General features: G+C 49.9%; 9 protein-coding genes across 9 annotated transcripts; 6 read left to right on the top strand and 3 right to left on the bottom strand.

Annotated features, from left to right (window-relative positions):
• Positions 1–100: 100 nt before the first annotated feature.
• V8C40DRAFT_273129 (flavin-containing monooxygenase) lies at positions 101–1564 on the top strand (the record flags this gene model as incomplete). The annotated part of the gene is made up of 1 exon (XM_083220437.1): positions 101–1564. The coding sequence occupies one exon, from the start codon at positions 101–103 to the stop codon at positions 1562–1564; it is 1464 nt and encodes a 487-aa protein (XP_083075938.1).
• Positions 1565–2012: 448 nt separating this feature from the next.
• V8C40DRAFT_236781 (SMP-30/gluconolactonase/LRE family protein) lies at positions 2013–3629 on the bottom strand. The gene has a single exon (XM_083214118.1). The coding sequence runs from the start codon at positions 3049–3051 to the stop codon at positions 2128–2130; it is 924 nt and encodes a 307-aa protein (XP_083075939.1). The 5' UTR covers positions 3052–3629; the 3' UTR covers positions 2013–2127.
• Positions 3630–4055: 426 nt separating this feature from the next.
• Positions 4056–4944, bottom strand: V8C40DRAFT_285041 (NAD-dependent 15-hydroxyprostaglandin dehydrogenase; the record flags this gene model as incomplete). Its single annotated transcript, XM_083222280.1, has 3 exons — positions 4056–4178; positions 4238–4839; positions 4893–4944. 3 exons carry the CDS (start codon positions 4942–4944, stop codon positions 4056–4058), a joined length of 777 nt encoding a protein of 258 aa, XP_083075940.1.
• A 1116-nt stretch (positions 4945–6060) lies between these two features.
• On the top strand, positions 6061–9107 carry V8C40DRAFT_236783 (transcription factor domain-containing protein). Its single transcript, XM_083214119.1, has 6 exons — positions 6061–6409; positions 6465–7670; positions 7729–8166; positions 8228–8448; positions 8504–8713; positions 8775–9107. Exons 1-6 carry the CDS (start codon positions 6192–6194, stop codon positions 9008–9010), a joined length of 2529 nt encoding a protein of 842 aa, XP_083075941.1. The 5' UTR covers positions 6061–6191; the 3' UTR covers positions 9011–9107.
• A 189-nt stretch (positions 9108–9296) lies between these two features.
• V8C40DRAFT_285045 (aldehyde dehydrogenase) lies at positions 9297–10985 on the top strand. The gene is made up of 4 exons (XM_083222281.1): positions 9297–9616; positions 9714–10245; positions 10301–10829; positions 10886–10985. The coding sequence occupies exons 1-4, from the start codon at positions 9315–9317 to the stop codon at positions 10945–10947; spliced, it is 1425 nt and encodes a 474-aa protein (XP_083075942.1). The 5' UTR covers positions 9297–9314; the 3' UTR covers positions 10948–10985.
• Positions 10986–11294: 309 nt separating this feature from the next.
• V8C40DRAFT_273131 (NAD(P)-dependent alcohol dehydrogenase) lies at positions 11295–12612 on the top strand (the record flags this gene model as incomplete). The annotated part of the gene is made up of 4 exons (XM_083220438.1): positions 11295–11438; positions 11491–12345; positions 12406–12522; positions 12571–12612. 4 exons carry the CDS (start codon positions 11295–11297, stop codon positions 12610–12612), a joined length of 1158 nt encoding a protein of 385 aa, XP_083075943.1.
• Positions 12613–12948: 336 nt separating this feature from the next.
• V8C40DRAFT_285050 (SDR family NAD(P)-dependent oxidoreductase) lies at positions 12949–13898 on the top strand (the record flags this gene model as incomplete). The annotated part of the gene is made up of 3 exons (XM_083222282.1): positions 12949–13238; positions 13298–13632; positions 13696–13898. 3 exons carry the CDS (start codon positions 12949–12951, stop codon positions 13896–13898), a joined length of 828 nt encoding a protein of 275 aa, XP_083075944.1.
• A 128-nt stretch (positions 13899–14026) lies between these two features.
• V8C40DRAFT_273132 (serine hydrolase domain-containing protein) lies at positions 14027–15451 on the bottom strand (the record flags this gene model as incomplete). Its single annotated transcript, XM_083220439.1, has 4 exons — positions 14027–14457; positions 14511–14790; positions 14845–14996; positions 15055–15451. 4 exons carry the CDS (start codon positions 15449–15451, stop codon positions 14027–14029), a joined length of 1260 nt encoding a protein of 419 aa, XP_083075945.1.
• Positions 15452–15794: 343 nt separating this feature from the next.
• Positions 15795–17794, top strand: V8C40DRAFT_273133 (FAD binding domain-containing protein; the record flags this gene model as incomplete). The annotated part of the gene is made up of 5 exons (XM_083220440.1): positions 15795–16307; positions 16367–17257; positions 17320–17485; positions 17533–17646; positions 17709–17794. 5 exons carry the CDS (start codon positions 15795–15797, stop codon positions 17792–17794), a joined length of 1770 nt encoding a protein of 589 aa, XP_083075946.1.
• Positions 17795–17924: the final 130 nt, after the last annotated feature.

Consider the following 17924-nt stretch of genomic DNA (forward strand, 5'->3'; position numbering starts at 1 on the left):
CGCCCAGCGATATACATGTAAGTGGGTTTTCATGGCAGTAATTTTGATGAACAATTAGCAGCGATCGTTTCAAAATCCTAGTATCACGGCAATAAACATCATGAAGGAAGGTACTCCAAATCACGTCCACGATGTCATCATCGTAGGTGCTGGCATTTCTGGCATCAGCGCGGCACATCATATTCAGAGAACACTACCTGATCCTGAGTATCTACTTCTTGAGGGCCGTGATAGCATTGGTGGCACGTGGGACCTGTTCCGCTATCCTGGCATCCGATCTGACACGGATTTGCATACGTTTGGATTCGGCTGGCAACCATGGCAAGAAAATCGAGCCATCGCAGATGGTGATGCTATCGCTCGCTATTTACGCACCACGGCAGAAATGGATGGAATATACAGCCACATTCGGTTCCAGCACCGCATAATCGCGGCCAATTGGTCATCGGCGTCGGAGCTCTGGACTTTGGAGGTTGAAGCCAAGGGCCGCAGCGTGGAGCTGCATACCAAGTTTTTGATTCTGGGGACAGGTTATTACGACTACAAAGAACCCCTACAAGCCGAGATCCCGGGTCTATCTAACTTCCGTGGCAATCTCGTCCACCCTCAATTCTGGCCTAAAGATCTCGACTACGCTGGCAAGCGGGTGGTCATCATCGGCAGCGGTGCCACCGCCATCACACTGCTGCCCAATCTAGCTAAGAAGGCAAGCCATGTAACGATGCTGCAACGCAGTCCAACTTACATCATGTCTATCGATAATACAACGGGCGGTTCATGGATACACAAACTTTTTCCTCGGACGTGGGCATTCCAACTCGATCGCTGGATGTTTATGTGGATGATTATTATCCTGTACAACTTCTGCCGGCTCTTTCCCGAGCGTTCTCGGGCTTCTTTGGAAGGCGCTGTCGCGAAACAACTTCCCAAGGGAGTTTCCATGGACCATTTCCGGCCACTCTACAAGCCTTGGGACCAGCGTGTTTGCTTCTCTCCCAATGGCGACTTCTTTGAGAGTCTCCGGGAGGGCAGGGCGCACGTAGAGACTGCTCACATCAAGACGGTGACCTCAGACTCTATAATCCTCCATAATGGAAAAACACTGGAAGCGGATATAATTGTCACCGCCACGGGCCTAAAGTTTTGCATTGGTGGTCATATCCGCGTCACTATGGATGACGAAGAGATCAACCTCGCTAACCGCTATGCCTGGAACTCAACGATGTTACAAGATGTACCGAATTTGGCTTTTATGATGGGCTATGTCAATGCCTCTTGGACCTTGGGAGTTGAAACAAGCTCCCGGCTTGTTTGCCGCCTGCTACAGCACATGCGGAGGAAGCGTTATTCCAGCGTTGTTCCGCGTTTGCCCAAGGGAGTTCCCATGGAGCCTCGGCCGATTTGGGATCTTAATGCTACATATGTGAAAAAAGCAGAAGGCTCCATTCCCCGCTGCGGCAATGTTGGACCTTGGAGAGGACGCACCAACTACTTTGTGGACCTGTGGAAGGCCAGATATGGCAGTATCACCAAGGATTTAGTGTTCCGGGCAGTGAAGCCGTAGGTCGTATGAGGCATATGATAGATGCTTCGGGAAGTGCTGTTCAAGATAAAGGACCTCATTATAGATGCCAAGGAAGATACTGTATTTAGGTATAGAGAATCTCTCAACCCAAAAGTGGCACAATATGGAAGTTTTCCAATACATGCGAGGAAATAATTGCACCAGTCCCATTAGGTATTCTAGTTTATATTTAGATGAAGGCCGATATGTACTTGTATCCTAAATTGTCTGTCATTGCTGTTGAATATGTGTGCTGGATACCAAATGTCTCTCACTTTTGCTGAACGAGGTTATTATCTATATACGTAATTCGCTGGGCCTCATAATATGCTATTCTTGAAGAAACAAAAGTAACTGGATGGCTGCTTACTCGTTTGTAATTTCACTATCCTTTATCGTAAATGGAAGGCAATGGAAGAATTATATTCACACTTATAGTAACATCCATCGACTAAACAAAACCCTCTCACTAATTACAGCCGTATCCATTTGACATAGAAGTAATAGAGCAACTCTCATAATGATCCTCTAGACTGTAAATGCTGGGAATCTCGATAAAGTCTCTACGGCCGCGCCGTGCCCTTTGCAACATCCACTCTCGCATAGCTCACTGTACATTTGGTCCGCTTGGCTACCATGGCTGAGAAAATTGTCTCCTCATCATCTGGGAACCAATTAGTGACCAGAAAGAGTGTTTTCCCATCGTCTCCGCCAAGAGTGCATGCTGTCGCATGGCCCCTTACATGGATTTCGTGCGTGATGTTTGCTTGCTGGTCGAGACGGATGAACTTTTCTAGGCCCAAGCAGCTTAACCACATGCCTCCCTCGCCATCCATACATCCACCGTCGATACCGATAAGGCCGTGGGCGGTATTGCCGACCTCGCCGGTTGGTGAGATTGTGGCGGGAGACCACACCCTTTGGCGGTTGGAGATCTCGCCACCGGCACCAATGTCCCACTTGAGTAGGCCATACCCAAAGGTCTCAGCGCAATATAGTGCCTTGCCATCGGGGCTGATGAACAAGGCGTTGGGAAATATGATGTTTTCCTCAGCGACTTTGACGGAGCCGTCTGTCTCGATGACGAGAAGGCGGCCCGGCCGCGGCTGTTCGCCGTGTAAGACCCGTGCTCCTGTGTCATCAAGATAGACACGGCCAGTGCTGTCGATGGCCATGTCGCCACAGTAGCCAGTCATAACGCCAGACATGTCGGTGTACAGCGTATCTTTACCGGAGGCATCTCGACGGTATAGCTTAGCATCAAACATGGACGAATAGATGAGCGAACCGTCGAAGGAGAAGCACATGCCGTTCGGCTGGTTCTCAACTTCACGGAGCACTTTCTTTTCGCCGGAAGTAGGGTCTATGGTGTATATGATGCGTCCAGTCATATCACTGATATAGAGGAGGCCGTTGTGATAGCGAGGGGACTCGCCAAACAGGAGCCCATCGGCGAGGCGTGTGTGTGTAAGCTCCTTGGGCTCCATCTCTGTAGAGGTATAATGAATAAGATGCGTTTGAGTGTAGTGCTCGAAGCTCGTTGGCTACTTTGTCACAGCAGGGAAGACAACATGTCGTATTTTATGTATGTCCAGATGGCCGTACTCTGGATCTCCCCGCAACCCCAGCTTCCCCAATCTGGGGCCCCGGATGAGATGCCTAGATGCTAATCGAGATCCTCTGCTTCACCGCTAGCGGATCACACCCGCCTCGTACCAAGAATCGGGGAGGTTGGTATAAATCCCTAAGTTCTCACCAAAAATAGGACAGTTGCTGAAGCAATTGAACCAATATCTATACTTTATTTTTATCTGTAATGGATAGAATGGATGTGCTGGGATCATGAGAAGGAATTGATACGTTGTCTCTTGTCCGTTACCAATCAGTGGCGACTGGCTTTCTCGAGAGATCTTCGGACGGGTGTTCGGTTGGTATGGAAAGGAGTTTTTCGCTCAGTCGCGCTAGCCACCGCCTAGTGAAATTCTTGGAGTCATTCTCCATGGAAGCTTGCGGAGTTGCTTCCGTGGCCTTTCTCCCTTCGAAGAGCCCACTCTGGGCATCCGTTCTCTTTTGTCAGCGATTGCCTAGCTTAAAACAAGCAAAGATTAAGCTAACCCTCCATGATGATAGTTGCTATCCCGTATATACACATATCCGTCCGCTAGACATCACTATTTTTTGTTGATCGGTTAGAAGTTTCCGGAGGTAAAAACATGGAACTAACGTGGAGACATGCAATTCAAACTAAATGTTCAATATAGAGCTTTGCAGAATAGTGGAAAACAAGAGTAAACCCGTATAGAGCTACTCCGTAGACATCTGAGTTTGATTTGCCTAAACCTTTAAGCCCTCCTCAGTGATTTTCTTCTCCCATTGTCTCGCAACTCCAGCCTCATACTCTGATATCCCTCCATCTTCAATGTCTGGTGGAGGGGCGTTAAACGCGGGGACTACCCGTGTGCCTCTAGCTGTTGCCTCAAATATTGTCCCATCACCCGTACTGTGGATTCTCCAGCAACTCTAACATAGCGTCGGCAATATCCTCCGCGCTGGCTGTAATTTCATCAGCACGCATCATGCTGCTTTTGTCAGGATCATCGCTCCATAGTGGTGTCTAGACAAAGGAAATTCTGTTAGCAGAAATTCTTGTCTCTTTAATGAGGATGAATATACATTAACTGCACCAGGTGCAATGGCAGCCGTGCGAATTCCGACCGTGTCCCGCAAACGACCGAGGCTGCGCACAAAACCGTGTACGCCATGTTTGCTAGCAAAGTATAATGGTGATCCGATACCATGCACGTATCCAGCCATGCTGCCAACGATAAGTAGCGAGCCCGGAATGCGACGTGAGGTCCAGTGGGCGATAGCGAGCTGACTGAGCCGGATTGGGTGCGTCAGGTTAATATCTAGCACGGCGTAGTGACCTGGGTCACCGTCTGCGTCATCTCGTGAAGGACTATTGAGGTTTGTCGGTGACTTTGGAGGATTCCAGAAAGAACTCCACCTAGGCTCAAAAATGCCAGCACCAGGAACAACGATGTCAATTTGTGGAAAGGCTGTCTCAGCCTCTCGAGTCAACGCCGACAGCTGCGGCCATGATGTGACATCCGTCTTCTTGAATAGCGCGACAGGTCTGTTAGCTGATGGAGGTGTTAAAGGATCGTGCGGATACTGCTTTAGAAGTTCCTGGGCCTCTGGTCGTAGGCTTAAATCACCAACTAGAACAGAGCACCCACGGGAGAGAAGCTTCTTCGCAAATGCGAGATTGATGCCTAGTAATGGTAGTCAGTCTGGGGCTCTCTGACGCAACGACGGGAAGTTGTACCTGAACCGCCGCCGGTGATGATAGCATATCTGCCTGCTACAGAGAGTGCCATGATATTATTCACAGGTGCACAATGTCCGATTGATCGGTCTTTCAGATTGACTGCCTATTCCGGCGCTCCATGTAAACTTGGCAGACACATTTATGTGCCAGAGTTCCCGATTACACTAAATAAGAAACATAGGGCTTCTGATTTTGAATGGTTTGCTGAGTGAAAGCCTCTGAGCTGTCTGAATTAGATATTGTGATAGTAGGTCAATATTGAACGCATTCCCAAGTGTCAACATCGAGCGCCGGATGTGCTTCCGGAGGTGAGGCCGGATGCGCTTCCGCTAGCGTCGAGCTAGGTCCAATAATACGAGACGGGTTGGTCTGCATCATACTAGAATATTCGCCCCTTTCACGAAACATATTTGAGAGCCTCTAATTGATCATCATTACCATGAAAGACGACTAATGCTCGGTTCACCGGATGTAGCCATAATTGCATGTGCCCCGGATCTTGTTTGTGTCTGTCCAACATCTTGAACACGCAAAGTCCGAAAGTCCCTAAGCGTCCTGCCCATGTTGCCGTGCAAGGTTGGTTGCAACAAAAGGGGAAATCGAGACATGGTCAGCGTACAGAAACAAACAATCCGCATACACCCATCACACTGGACTCATTTAGAATGGTGGTCGTATTCTCTTCATGTATAGGTACACATACGAGTTGATACTTATTTTGCGGGCTTGTCTTCTTTTCTTTTCTTTTGCAAACCTCTTGCCAAGCTCTTAGTTAGATGCTTCAGCAGACCCTTTCATCATGTCAATGTCAGCTTGCTGTGGGATTCTGATGGAAAAAAGGAGCTGCAAATATCTGTCACTTGGTGATCTCCCATTGCAAGCCAGGATGGGGCATTTTGCAAACCCGGTTTGAGATAAATCCTGCAGTACTTGCGCGTTTAAAGAGTAAACTGTAAGCGGGTATATGACGACTCCCCCTTAACTTAGGGCCTTTGGAATCCCCCAAGATCCCCTTACATGTACAGAGTAGGAGTAGTGTAGCAGTGGCTGCCCCATGGGGTATTCTCAGCTGCACATGTTTAGCCTTGGTGAATATGCGGAGAAAGCGGAGTGCAGTCTAGCGCCACCGTGGGTTCCGGCGTGTCCTTTCAACCATCTGTCATACCTCAAATCCATTTAAGCAGGGTGCTAGAGACCACACACAATCAGATCGTTGTATCTGAATTACTTGAGCGGCAAAATTATTTACCCCGAGTTCAGTTTGGTTTCGCTCCGTCCAGCAGATGCCATAGGAGTATGCCAATGGTATCACAAATGTCGCCAAGGTCTACAGCCGGGTCTCCCGAGCCTGGAGGCACTCGTAAACGGCGCCGCACTCCGTTGGCCTGTGATGAATGCCGCGATAGGAAGCGCAAGTGTGACGGCGTGAAGCCTGTATGCGGCGCATGCCGTCGACGAAGCATCACGACGTGCGTCTGGAACGAGGAGAGGGTCAGCAAGATGTGGACCAATAGGTAATGTCTTCGAACCTTCAATCCGATCTCCGAACGCTTCCTGACAGTTTCACAGTTATGTTGAGGGTCTCAGGGCTCGAATACGGGAGCTTGAGTCGTCACAGAATCATCCATCAAGCCAATCTGCTCATAGCGTTCTCTTTCCAGGGTTGTCGCCGCCGGAACCCGCCAATGCCAGTCCGGAGATGGAGATGCCTCAACCAATGGCGCAGCCAACGAGCCCACCAGCTGATCAGACTACAAAAAACCCGCCATCTTACTACACTGACGTGCAGGTCGAATATAGACCTGCCGTAATTAATCACCTTCCTGATTCGCCCAAGGAATTGCCGCATTTATTGCGCAGCAAGCCCTCTCCAGCCTACCAAGACCCAGATCCAGATCTTGACGCCGGTTCGGATAGCGATGACACTGATGTGAACGCAATGGGCGTCATAGCTCCCCTGAATAGCATCGGTGGTAGGCGAAACCGGAGACCTTCTGAGTATTTTGGTCCCTCCAGTACTGCGAGTCTGGTAGACAGGGCAAGGAATGCCATGGGCCAACAGTGCCGTAAACACTGGTCTGTGTTGAATAATAGGCCATGCTCCCAATGCCAACATGAGCTGGTCTCTGCCTTGAGCCCGTCGTGTGCTTCATCAGGGCGTTCTCACTCACTCAAGACGGACAGTGCGGTATTTGGCATGACAGTTCCTCCACGCGACGAAGCCGACGATCTCGTGGAAAACTACTGGCGTTGGACACACTCACTCTATCCATCTATCCATAGGCCGTCGTTCGAAGAACGCTACCGTATGATCTGGTACCCTCAGACGGGGCCACGCTGTCTAAGCGCAGAGGCCCAACCCTTCGCGCCGGCGGGCCTGTATGCCTCCATGGGCGACCGTCTATTCTACTGCATGCTCAACAGTGTGTTTGCTTTAGGTGCCCTCTTCAGCCCCAGGCTGGGCCACAAGGACCGGGATCAGTTGAGCCGCGGATTCTTTGAGCGCGCTAAGAAGCTCATGGATCTGGACATGCTCGCTGCAGGCAGTTTGGCTCTCGTACAAACGCTGCTGCTCATGAGCCAGTATCTCCAGAGCACAGAGATGTCGAGCACTTGTTGGAACATCGTCGGGCTTGCGGTGCGTGTTGCCCAGAATATTGGGCTGCACCACGACCCCAAAAACTGCAACCAGGGTTGCTGCCCAACACAGGCCCTTGACCAAGCGGAGACAGAGATGCGAAGACGGGCATGGGCGGGCTGTGTGTTGTTGGATCGGTAAGTGCCTATCTGCTACCCCCTCTCCGCACTCGGTTGGTGACTGACCATGTATCAGAGTCCTCTGCTTGACGTACGGGCGACCTTTGATTGTCCACGCGGCCATGTCGCAGAGCCATCTCGTCCTTCCAGTAGCCGTGGATGATGAATATTTGACGCGACTTCCGGACGCTCCAGGATCACAGCCGGAAGAGACACCGAGCCTAACAGAATGTTATGTACAAACTGTTCAACTGCAAGACATCCTCGGCGAGATCCTGACCACGCTGTACCATTCGGATCCTAACACAGGCCCGGGCTCCTCACTCAGCACTGGAGCAAAAACTGTTGACTTCCACAAGCTCTTCGCCGTTGATAGTCTGCTTACAGCATGGCATAAAAGACTACCACCACATCTTCAAGCCAGTCAGTATAAGAACAGCGGAGAGCCCCCCACGCTCAACCTATCAGATAGAAAGGTAGTGTACCGCAGGCAGGCGATAGTCCTGGAGGTTAGGTATGTTAGCCTGTCCTTCAAACGTATGACACGACAAGTCAGTACTCACAAGTGTGGAAAGATATTTGCACGTTCGTTTAATGATGCTCCGACCGGTTTTATCGAGCCTTTGTGACCCAGCATCGCAATCAAGTGAATTGGGCACAGGTTCCATGCAAGATGAGATGGTGCTCAAGGCAGCCAACCTATGCGTGTCTGGAGCACGGGAGTTATTACAGCTGATTGAGGATAATATCTATTTCAAGACGGATGTCCTTTCTCCTCCGTGGTACACGGTCTTCTGTAAGTCCCTTCTGGCACTCTGTGGGTCGAAAATTGTGCTTATGTCCCTTCATAGATATACATAGCTGCGCCATGGTTTTTCTCATCAGTCTGCTATGCTCTCCGACACACATCCACTGCATGGATGAGGCCTCACTTCTCGAAGGACTGAGTCGATGTTTCGCAGCTCTCAAACATTACCAGAGTCGAAGCCGTGCGGCGGGACGCTGCCGCAAGTTTCTCATCTCGGTGCAGCAAGAAGTCTTCCATTATCGGAGTCAGAACGGTTTGTCGTCTCCCTCCAAGTGTGAATATTAGGGTCGTCAGGGTAACAAATATGAATGCAGGAGTAATGAACGATTTAGGTGTCCTAGAAACCCCAGGCACCGCAGTCATGCTGGGAGGTGAAAATAGCCATGTACGACCAGACCCTTCCATTTGGAACAAAGATCTACTCTCTCGGTCGGACATTATGCAGGAAGATGTGCGCTTTGATGAGCAGATTTGGATGTATAATACTCCTGATATTGCCTGGCTTACACAAGGATTATATTACGAGGAGCACCCTGAGAACAGTTTATAATTGCCATATAGAACATTAAGTATACCACCAATAATGTCTCGTTTTCATGAGTATACTATGTACGTATCGGCTTATTCCTACGGTCACCTTTGAACAAGCATGTCTCCCCGCTTGCCGCGAGCCAGCGCGCGGTGTGGTAGCCGTACCGGATCCTAGCCCACACATGCCGGATAGTGATCCGCTCTATGGCAACACAATCCGGAAAATAACGTGAAAAAGTACCCTACGTCCATGATATGTACGAGCTTTTCCATGGTCTGAAATTTAGCTCCAATACAAAGAAGCAGTAACAGTAGCAGAAACTATGTCATTGCTCGAGAACCGAACCGTTCCTCTGTGGATCGGCAATAAGGCAGTCTTGTCCGGCATTACGTTCCCAGTAACCAACAGTGCCACCGGTGAGTCCCTAACGGCGCACGGCGCTACACCAGAGATTGTTCAGAATGCAGTGGACAGTAGCTACCAGGCCTTTAACACCTGGAAACGGAGTAGTCCATGGCAGCGGCGGGAGTTGCTCACCAGGGCAGCGAATCTGCTACGAGAGCGTAGAGAAGAAGCAGCAGCTATCTTACGGGCAAGTACAATCACCATTACAATGCTCCGCATGTTCATATAGGACTCTAATGCCTTTTATTACGTGCTTACCACAGGTCGAGACTCCAATTGACGATTTTATGGTCCATCAGATTAATATTCAGACCAGTATTGACCTCTTGGAAGAACTAGCAGGCCAGATCATGCACACCATGGATGCTGTCGTCCAGCCCAGTAAGCAATCGGACGCTATGCTGGCCATGGTCTTCCGAGAGCCTCTCGGTGTTCAGGTCGGCATTGCACCCTGGAACGCCTCATTATTTCTCGGTATGCGAGCAGTAGCAACTCCCATAGCTTGCGGCAACACGGTGATTCTCAAGGCCTCAGAGAAGACCCCAATGACTCACCATTTCATCGGTCGGCTTTTTCACGACGCAGGCTTCCCAGCGGGTGTCCTCAACGTCATACAGCATTCCCAGGAAGACGCTGTATCGATTGTGAACGCCCTCGTCTTGGACAGCCGTGTACGGAAGATCAATTTCACAGGCAGCACGGCAGTCGGCAAGATTATCGCAGCCAACGCTGCAAAGCACTGTAAACCAGTTTTGCTAGAACTGGGCGGCAAGTCCGCACAGCTCGTGCTCACAGATGCTGACCTCGATAAGGCAGCGCAGGCAGCCGCTATTGGGGCTTTCACACATGTGCGTCAGCTCGTATCCCGTTCCTACTCCAGACAAGACTAACATAGGTACGCAGCATGGTCAAGTATGCATGTCGACGGAGCGGATCCTTGTAAGTGAAAGCGTCCTCGACAAGTTCTCAGAGAAACTCGCCGCAAGTTCGATGCGGTTCAGTGAGAACGTTTGCCCTGGGGCTTCGGTCGAACATACATCGATGGTCACATCACTTCTAGAGGATGCCCGGGCAAAGGGAGCAAGAATTCTAGGCGGGGGAGAGGGTGCGCACCAAGATGGCTCTTTCTTGACCCCTCGGATCCTTGTCAATGTCACTAGGGAGATGAAGATCTGGCATACTGAGACATTCGCCCCAATCGCCCTGCTCATCCCTTTCAGCACAGTCGACGAAGCCGTAGCACTGGCCAATGACACAACATACGGCTTATCGGCAAGCGTTTACACGACCAACATCCCACTAGGTATTGAGATTGGACGGCGGCTTGAGAGCGGTTCAGTTCACATCAACTCCATGACAATCCATGACGAGGCGCATATGCCTCACGGGGGCGTCAAGGAGAGTGGTTGGGGCCGATTTGGGGTGCCTTGGGGTAAACATGATCTGATTGTTGCAAACCGTACTTGGGGCCATGCTAACGGAAACCAGGGTTTGCCGAGTTTACACAATTAAAAACGATCACCATCACAGATACGCATCTAGCAGGCTAAGAGGGATCTTTGCGAACAGTAGCTAGCTTAAAATGCAACTCAGTGTAAGCCTTACATTAAACATACATTATAGTAGTCGTTGTATCTAAAAAGACTTTCTACCCAAAGAATCCTAGTTTCAGATTGCTACTAGTTAAATACTTGAATATACTGTTTACATTCGTTTCAATGTTGCCCAATGAGTCCCAAACGGGTGGAGCGACGGGAGTGCTTCCGGCCGACCAAGTAAACATTAGCACCGCACCTTGCCCAGTATATAGCATGCTCCTGCTCCTTAAGCCAGTATTTTTCTAGTTGACTAATCCCTCTTTTCTTTTGCTTGAAGTTGTAATAATTTGTGTCTTCAAATGGCAGCTCCGAGAAATATCCGTACGAAAGCCTACGTTGTACAGGGTGAAGGCGATCCGTTCACTCTCTGTGATGTTGTCTTGGACGAGGTACAACCAAAGGAGGTGCTAGTGGAGATCTGGTACACTGGTATATGCCATACCGTAAGTATTCCTGTTTAATTTATTGTCTTCTCGTTCTATTAACCTCGTATAGGATGTTGTTGTCCAGCATGGCGGTATGCCACTAGGAGGCTACCCAGCTGTTCTCGGACACGAGGGAGCTGGCGTTGTGAAGTGGACAGGATCCGCAATCAAGGATAAATCTTTGAAGCCAGGAGACAGTGTACTGCTTTCATTTCACTCCTGCCGCCAATGTAGATTCTGTCTCGAGGGTCATTGTGGCACATGTCCACACATGACGGAGACCAACTTTGTGCGCCCTGCCCGTCGAGATGCCGGAGCAAAATCACCAATATCACTCCTCGACGGCACAAGGGTTCACGGACAGTTTTTTGGACAGTCATCTATGAGCAAGCTGGCCGTCGTCGCAGAGGGGAGCGTAATCAAGGTTGACGCGAGGCCAGAAGAGCTCCGCACATTACCTCCCTTGGGGTGTGGCTACCTAGCAGGTGCTGGAACTGTATTTAACGTGGTAAAACCACAGGTTCAGGACTCTGTAGCCGTCGTGGGCATGGGAGCCGTTGGTATTGCGGCGATGCTGGCTGCAAAGTCTCTCGGGGTACGACAAGTCATTGCTATCGATGTTGTTGAAGCCAAGTTGAAGGTGGCATCCTCTCTAGGGGCAACACATATTGTCAACTCGGCAGCAGAGCCAGATTTGCAGACCGCGCTGCACGCCATTATCCCAGGTGGCCCAACCAGCATTATAGACACAACTGGTTTGGTCGGAGTACTCGAGGCTTCGGTGAAAGCACTCGCTCATGGCGGAACGTTGGCTCTAGTGGGAGTCCCCGCTCCAGCTGCAACGTTGCGAATCAATGCGCTAGATTTGCTGCTGTCGTGTAAACGAGTAATCGGTGTCATTGAGGGAGCCGCCGATCCGCATATTGTATTGAGTTCTCCACCGTTACTCTCATATTTGTAGGTTTGCTAACCTTTCGACCTACAGCTAGTTCCTAAGCTTTTCGAGCTCTACCGCGATGGAAAATTCCCCGTCGACTGCTTGGCAAAAGTTTATCCAGCGGAGCAACTCGACAAGGCAATCACGGACCTTGAATCTGGTCTGGTAAGTGCTACGACTTAGAAAAGAATTCAGGTTATTAATGAATCTTAGATTGTCAAGCCGATCCTGTCGTGGGAGAATTTGAACTCATGATGATGATCTGGTTACCGCTGACTCATTTTTTTATTTTACATACAAGCCAGTTTAAAGAAGAACGAATTGTACACACCTTTTTTCATAAAATCTAAAAAAGCACAATACACTTAGTACATATTGAAAACTTTTTAGAATAAATCCATTTATTGTAAACATAATTGTCCGTAACGGGTCAGAACTACACCGGAAGCCATGCGGATATGCAGCCGTAGATTGACCCACATGCGGCATGACTTCCGTCTATCTAGGTATGTATACATGACTCCTGGGCAATATAAGCTGCCTTTTTATAAATTAATCTGAGCATTATTTGCGCCTATTGTCATTTTCCCCATGGCTTCTGCTATTGCTCGTGCCGGATTGTTGACAGGCAAGGTGTCTGTAATTACAGGAGCCTCGTCTGGCTTGGGGCAAGCCATGGCACTGGAGTTTGCCAAGCAGGGCGCTACTATCGTCTGTGCCGACCAAACACCTGGTCCCAACGCAAACAAAAACCGACTCACGCATGAAATAATATGTGATCGAGGGGGCAAGGCGGTCTTTATCTCGACAAATGTCGCAGACGAGAGTGACATGTCGAAGCTCATCCGCGATTCAGCGAATCAGTTTGGCCGGATTGACATGTGAGTTCTACAAGATATAGTCAAGCCATTATCTTTAAAAGCTGATAGTACCTATGTAGAATGGTTAATAATGCTGGCATTGCCCCAGAGGCCTCTGAGCCGCGACCCATCTGGGAGACATCATTACAAACCTTCGAACGAACTTGGGGAGTCAACATGCGCGGTGTCTTTCTCGGATGCAAATATGCTGGTACTCAGATGATGCGCCAAGAGAGAAATCGCGAAGACGGTAGGGCTGGGACTATTATCAACATCGGATCAATACTCGGTGTGTTAGGCAAACCAGGCACGCCTGCTTATTCGGCCACCAAGGGGGCTGTAATCGCGTTTACACGAGCAGTAGCTATGGACTATGCTCCTCACGGCATCCATTGCAATTCGATTCTCCCGGGATGTATGTATAGTTATCACAAGGGTATACTTATAATGTCAACGCTAACTCAACCCAATCCCTTAGTCACACGAACTCCAATGATCTCAGCCATGACAGAAAACGCCGAAATCGAGCGAGAAATGGCACAACGACACCCTCTCAAGCGACTTGGAGAACCACAAGATATCGCAAGCGCTGCTATTTTTCTGGCCAGCAGCATGTCGGATGGAATTACCGGCCTGAACTTGTCTGTGGATGGTGGATTACACAGTCAGCTAAGCTTGTGACCCTTATTATTAGGTAACTGTATTGGGCTGGATAGCAATTATAACACTCGGAGTACCATCTAAATAGTTGAAAATGCGGCCAATCCATATTCAAGTTTGCCTATATATATGCGACTAAACACTGTCGTCTACTTGTCTGCTGATTGTGCCTTAATACCTTCGTATACTTTGGATTCTACCCCCATCCAAAGCTCGACGGCCTTGAGATCGGCAAACGGCAGAATCTGTGATGCGACGAGGCCGGCAATGCCCTGTTGCCGATCACACCACCAAAACGCATTGGATAGGCCCGACCATTGGCCCGTCTTCTCAGAGCGGCCGGTCGGACCGGGAGTAATCATGAAGCCCAGTCCCCAGCCTTGCGGCGTCGGCGGCGGGCAAGGGGGATAGAAAGCCTCGGCCACATAGACCAGCTCCGGCTTTACAGCAGGCAAGTGACGGCGGGCAAAGTTTGGCAGCCATGCTAGCTGGTTGGTAAACATGGCTTCAACGGTAGCAGGTGCAAGTATCACCCTGCCTAAATGAGATCTGCCGTCTCGCAGCAACATGGCAAGTATTTCTAAGACAAGGTTTAGCACAGTGATAGCCAACAACGGTTTACGTAGAACATACTTCCAAATTCTCGAGTGCTCCCAAAAAGTCCCGCGCCGCCGCTATGGAAGCTGTCGGCTGCGTCTGCCTCCAACGGGCGGCTGAGGAGAGGTGTGCGAGGAGAGAGGTTGCCCTCTTGGTCGCGTTGCCACATGCCAACGAATCTCTCTTTCATATCTAAGGAGGGAGTCATGGTCAAGTCGCGGATACCCAGCGGAATAAATATGTGGCGCTGCATGTAATCACCTAATTTCAAGCCCGTAACTCGCTCAATGGCTACGCCAGCCCAGTCCATAGAGATCTTACATACGGCTTAGCATGAGAGTACTAAAGAACATACGGCAAACCTACCTACACCATACTCGAATGTTTCTCCTGGTTGGTTGACAAGAGGTTGTAGAATGTCAACCATGTGCCCGGAAAATTCGTTAAAATTGACTCCGTCAGCGCGATATGCCTTAGAGTAGGCTTGAAGCTTGGGGTTTAGAAATGAGTATCCGAATCCAGCTATTTTTAATTGTCAGAATTGTCACGGCTCTCTATATACTAGCTTGTGACAAAATACCTGTATGAGTCAACAACATCCTCAGCGTGATGCGGGACTGCGCCGGTTCTAGAGTACCATTCTCCTGCACAACCTTGAGATCTACAAGCTCTGGGCATAGACCTTCCAACTGGTCTGCATCATCGAGACGAAGAATTGAGGCCTCGACGAGTTGCATGCAAGCAATACTGGTGACGAGCTTTGTACACGATGCCAACCAGTAAATATCGTTACGGTCCTCGCAATCCTTTCTTCCAAATGAAGCCGTCGCAGAGTGCACAAAGAGCTCTGGTTGAGAACCGGTACCAACAACAACGGTACTGGCACAGGGCACGCCGGTTGGTTGCCCCGTGGAGGCGATATCGAGAAGGCTGCGTATATCAGCCGCAGCCTGCTCAGAGAGAGAAAAGCTCGCCATTCTGATATTTTAGTGTACCTGTATATGCATTGGACATCTATTACAGCTCATATCCCCATATAATAACCTTTTTAAATCTTTTACAGTATTTTCTGTAGATAGATGATACCTTTGTCGGGAGAGGGCCATAATGGCCGGGTAGGGGTCCCGGAAGCCGGGTTCTGGATGCTCCACCCCCGGATGCAGATCCGGTGCCGGCTTCCAGTACGGCGCAATGCAAATTTCCCTCAGTGTTGAGGAGCAGCCATCTCTACTCCGTACAATCTGTCTGAAAAGGACGTCATACGATACCTCAATAATCTTTGTGCGCCTTACGAAGCGGTCGAAACAGCGAGACGGCGTCATGGCTGAACAAGTCGATGTACTCATTTGTGGCAGCGGATCTGCGGGGCTTTGCGCGGCTGTCTGGCTGGCACGATGCGGCATCAACTACAAGATCGTGGAGCGCCGAGCTGGCCCTCTTGAGAATGGCCAAGCAGACGGAGTGCAGTGTCGAACCGTGGAGATATTTGAAAGCTTTGGCATAGCCGAGGACCTCCTCAAAGAGGCCTATCACGTGCTCGAGGTTGCTTTTTGGACAGCAGAGGGCGAGGGCATCAAACGTACTCACTACGCAGCCGACACGGAGCCCGGCTTGAGCCACCAGCCTCATGTCATCCTGAATCAGGCGAGGATAAATGGCATGCTGATCGAAGAGATACAGCGGATGTCTGAAAGCGTGGAGATTGAGTACGGATGCGACGTACAGAGCGTGGAAGTTGATGATATCGTTCCCGAAGACTCTGCCGCCTGCTGCATTACCACCAGGGCAATTTCGAACGGGCAACAGAAGGTCTTTCGATCAAAATATGTGCTTGTCAGTTGGCTAGACAATCACCCTGTCGCATTTTTACTTCACTGCTAACGACAGGTTAGGCTTGTGATGGAGCTCATAGCGCGGTAAGGAAATCTCTGGGAATTGCCATGGTCGGGGACTCAACGAATGCCATCTGGGGTGTTATGGACCTCCACGCCAGAACAGACTTCCCCGACATCCGGAAGAAGGCAATCATCCACTCACGCGCCGGCAATCTCATGATCATCCCCCGCGAGGGCGACTCCATGATCCGTTTCTACATCGAGCTTGGTGATGCAGCTGTCAGTGGCATCACATTAGCTGACTTGCAGGAACGGGCGCGTCGAATTTTCCAGCCCTATTCCGTGGAGTTCATGGAGACGGTCTGGTGGTCGGCATACTCGATTGGCCAGCGCCTGGCTGACAACTTTGCCAAGGCTGGACGTGTGTTTTTGACAGGGGATGCTTGCCATACGCATTCGCCAAAGGCCGGACAGGGTATGAACGTGAGCCTACAAGATGGCTACAACATTGGCTGGAAGCTTGCATCAGTTCTCCGGGGCCAATCCTCTCCCCAAATTCTCGAAACATATATTTCGGAGCGCCAGAAAACGGCCGCGCAGCTGATCGATTTTGACCGATTCTTCACAAAACTCTTTTCCTCCTCTTACCGACAAGAGAATGGGATTTCTTCACAGGATTTCAAGGACCATTTTGTCAAGGCAGGTCGATACACAGCCGGCCAAGGCGTGAGATACGAAGAATCTGTCTTTGTATCCCCAGACCCAGCTGATGAGAGCCTGGCTCGGAATGTAACCGTTGGAATGCGCTTCCCCAGTGCCCAGGTTGTCCGGTTCTGCGATGCCCGCGCTATGCAATTGGTGGCAGCGCTCCCCGCCGATTCCCGGTGGCATGTCGTTGTGTTTGCCGGGGACATTTTGCAGCAGGCAGTAGCCGCCAGGCTTATCAAGGTCCGCCGGGTCCCCAAACTTCTTGTAGCGCCGCTCCGCTAACAGAAGCTATTTACATGCAGGCTGCAGCAAAACTACAGGACATCATAGATACCTTTACACCAGATGGTCAAGATGCGAATTCCGTCATTCAAGGAGTGCTTGTGCTGGCGTCCAAGCGTGTCAAGGTTGAGCAGAACATGATCCCTGATGTCTTCACCCCGATAACGGGCAAATGGAAGATCAAACGTGAGTATTCAGGTTAGCTCTCATATTTCGTAGACTGACATGACCAGATCTCCAAAAAGTCTTTGTGGACGACGAGAGTTACAATTCAGGGCATGGGAAAGCATACGAAGCCTACGGCATTCATCCTGAGGGATGCTTGATCATCATTCGCCCAGACCAATGTAAGTTGTCAAATAGTGTATGATAGGGTAGTAGTATATTTGAAATGCGCTAACTGAAGTAGACGTCGCAAAGATTTGCTCTTTAGACAACACAGAGGATGTCCTGAATTTCTTTAGCCGGTTTATAATCTCTAAAAAATCAAGCTAAGCAAAAGTACGAGAGAAGCATTAGAAAATTTGGACAATGGAAGAATGTTGATCCATTTGATAAAATACGTGCTCTATATGCCATGGGGTAAAATATCTACACTGTTAGGGACTTAATACCCCTGCCAATT

This window comes from Trichoderma camerunense (genome assembly GCF_050948025.1).
Source record: "Trichoderma camerunense strain CBS 138272 chromosome Unknown V8C40scaffold_4, whole genome shotgun sequence".
NCBI classification, from domain to species: Eukaryota; Fungi; Ascomycota; class Sordariomycetes; order Hypocreales; family Hypocreaceae; genus Trichoderma; species Trichoderma camerunense.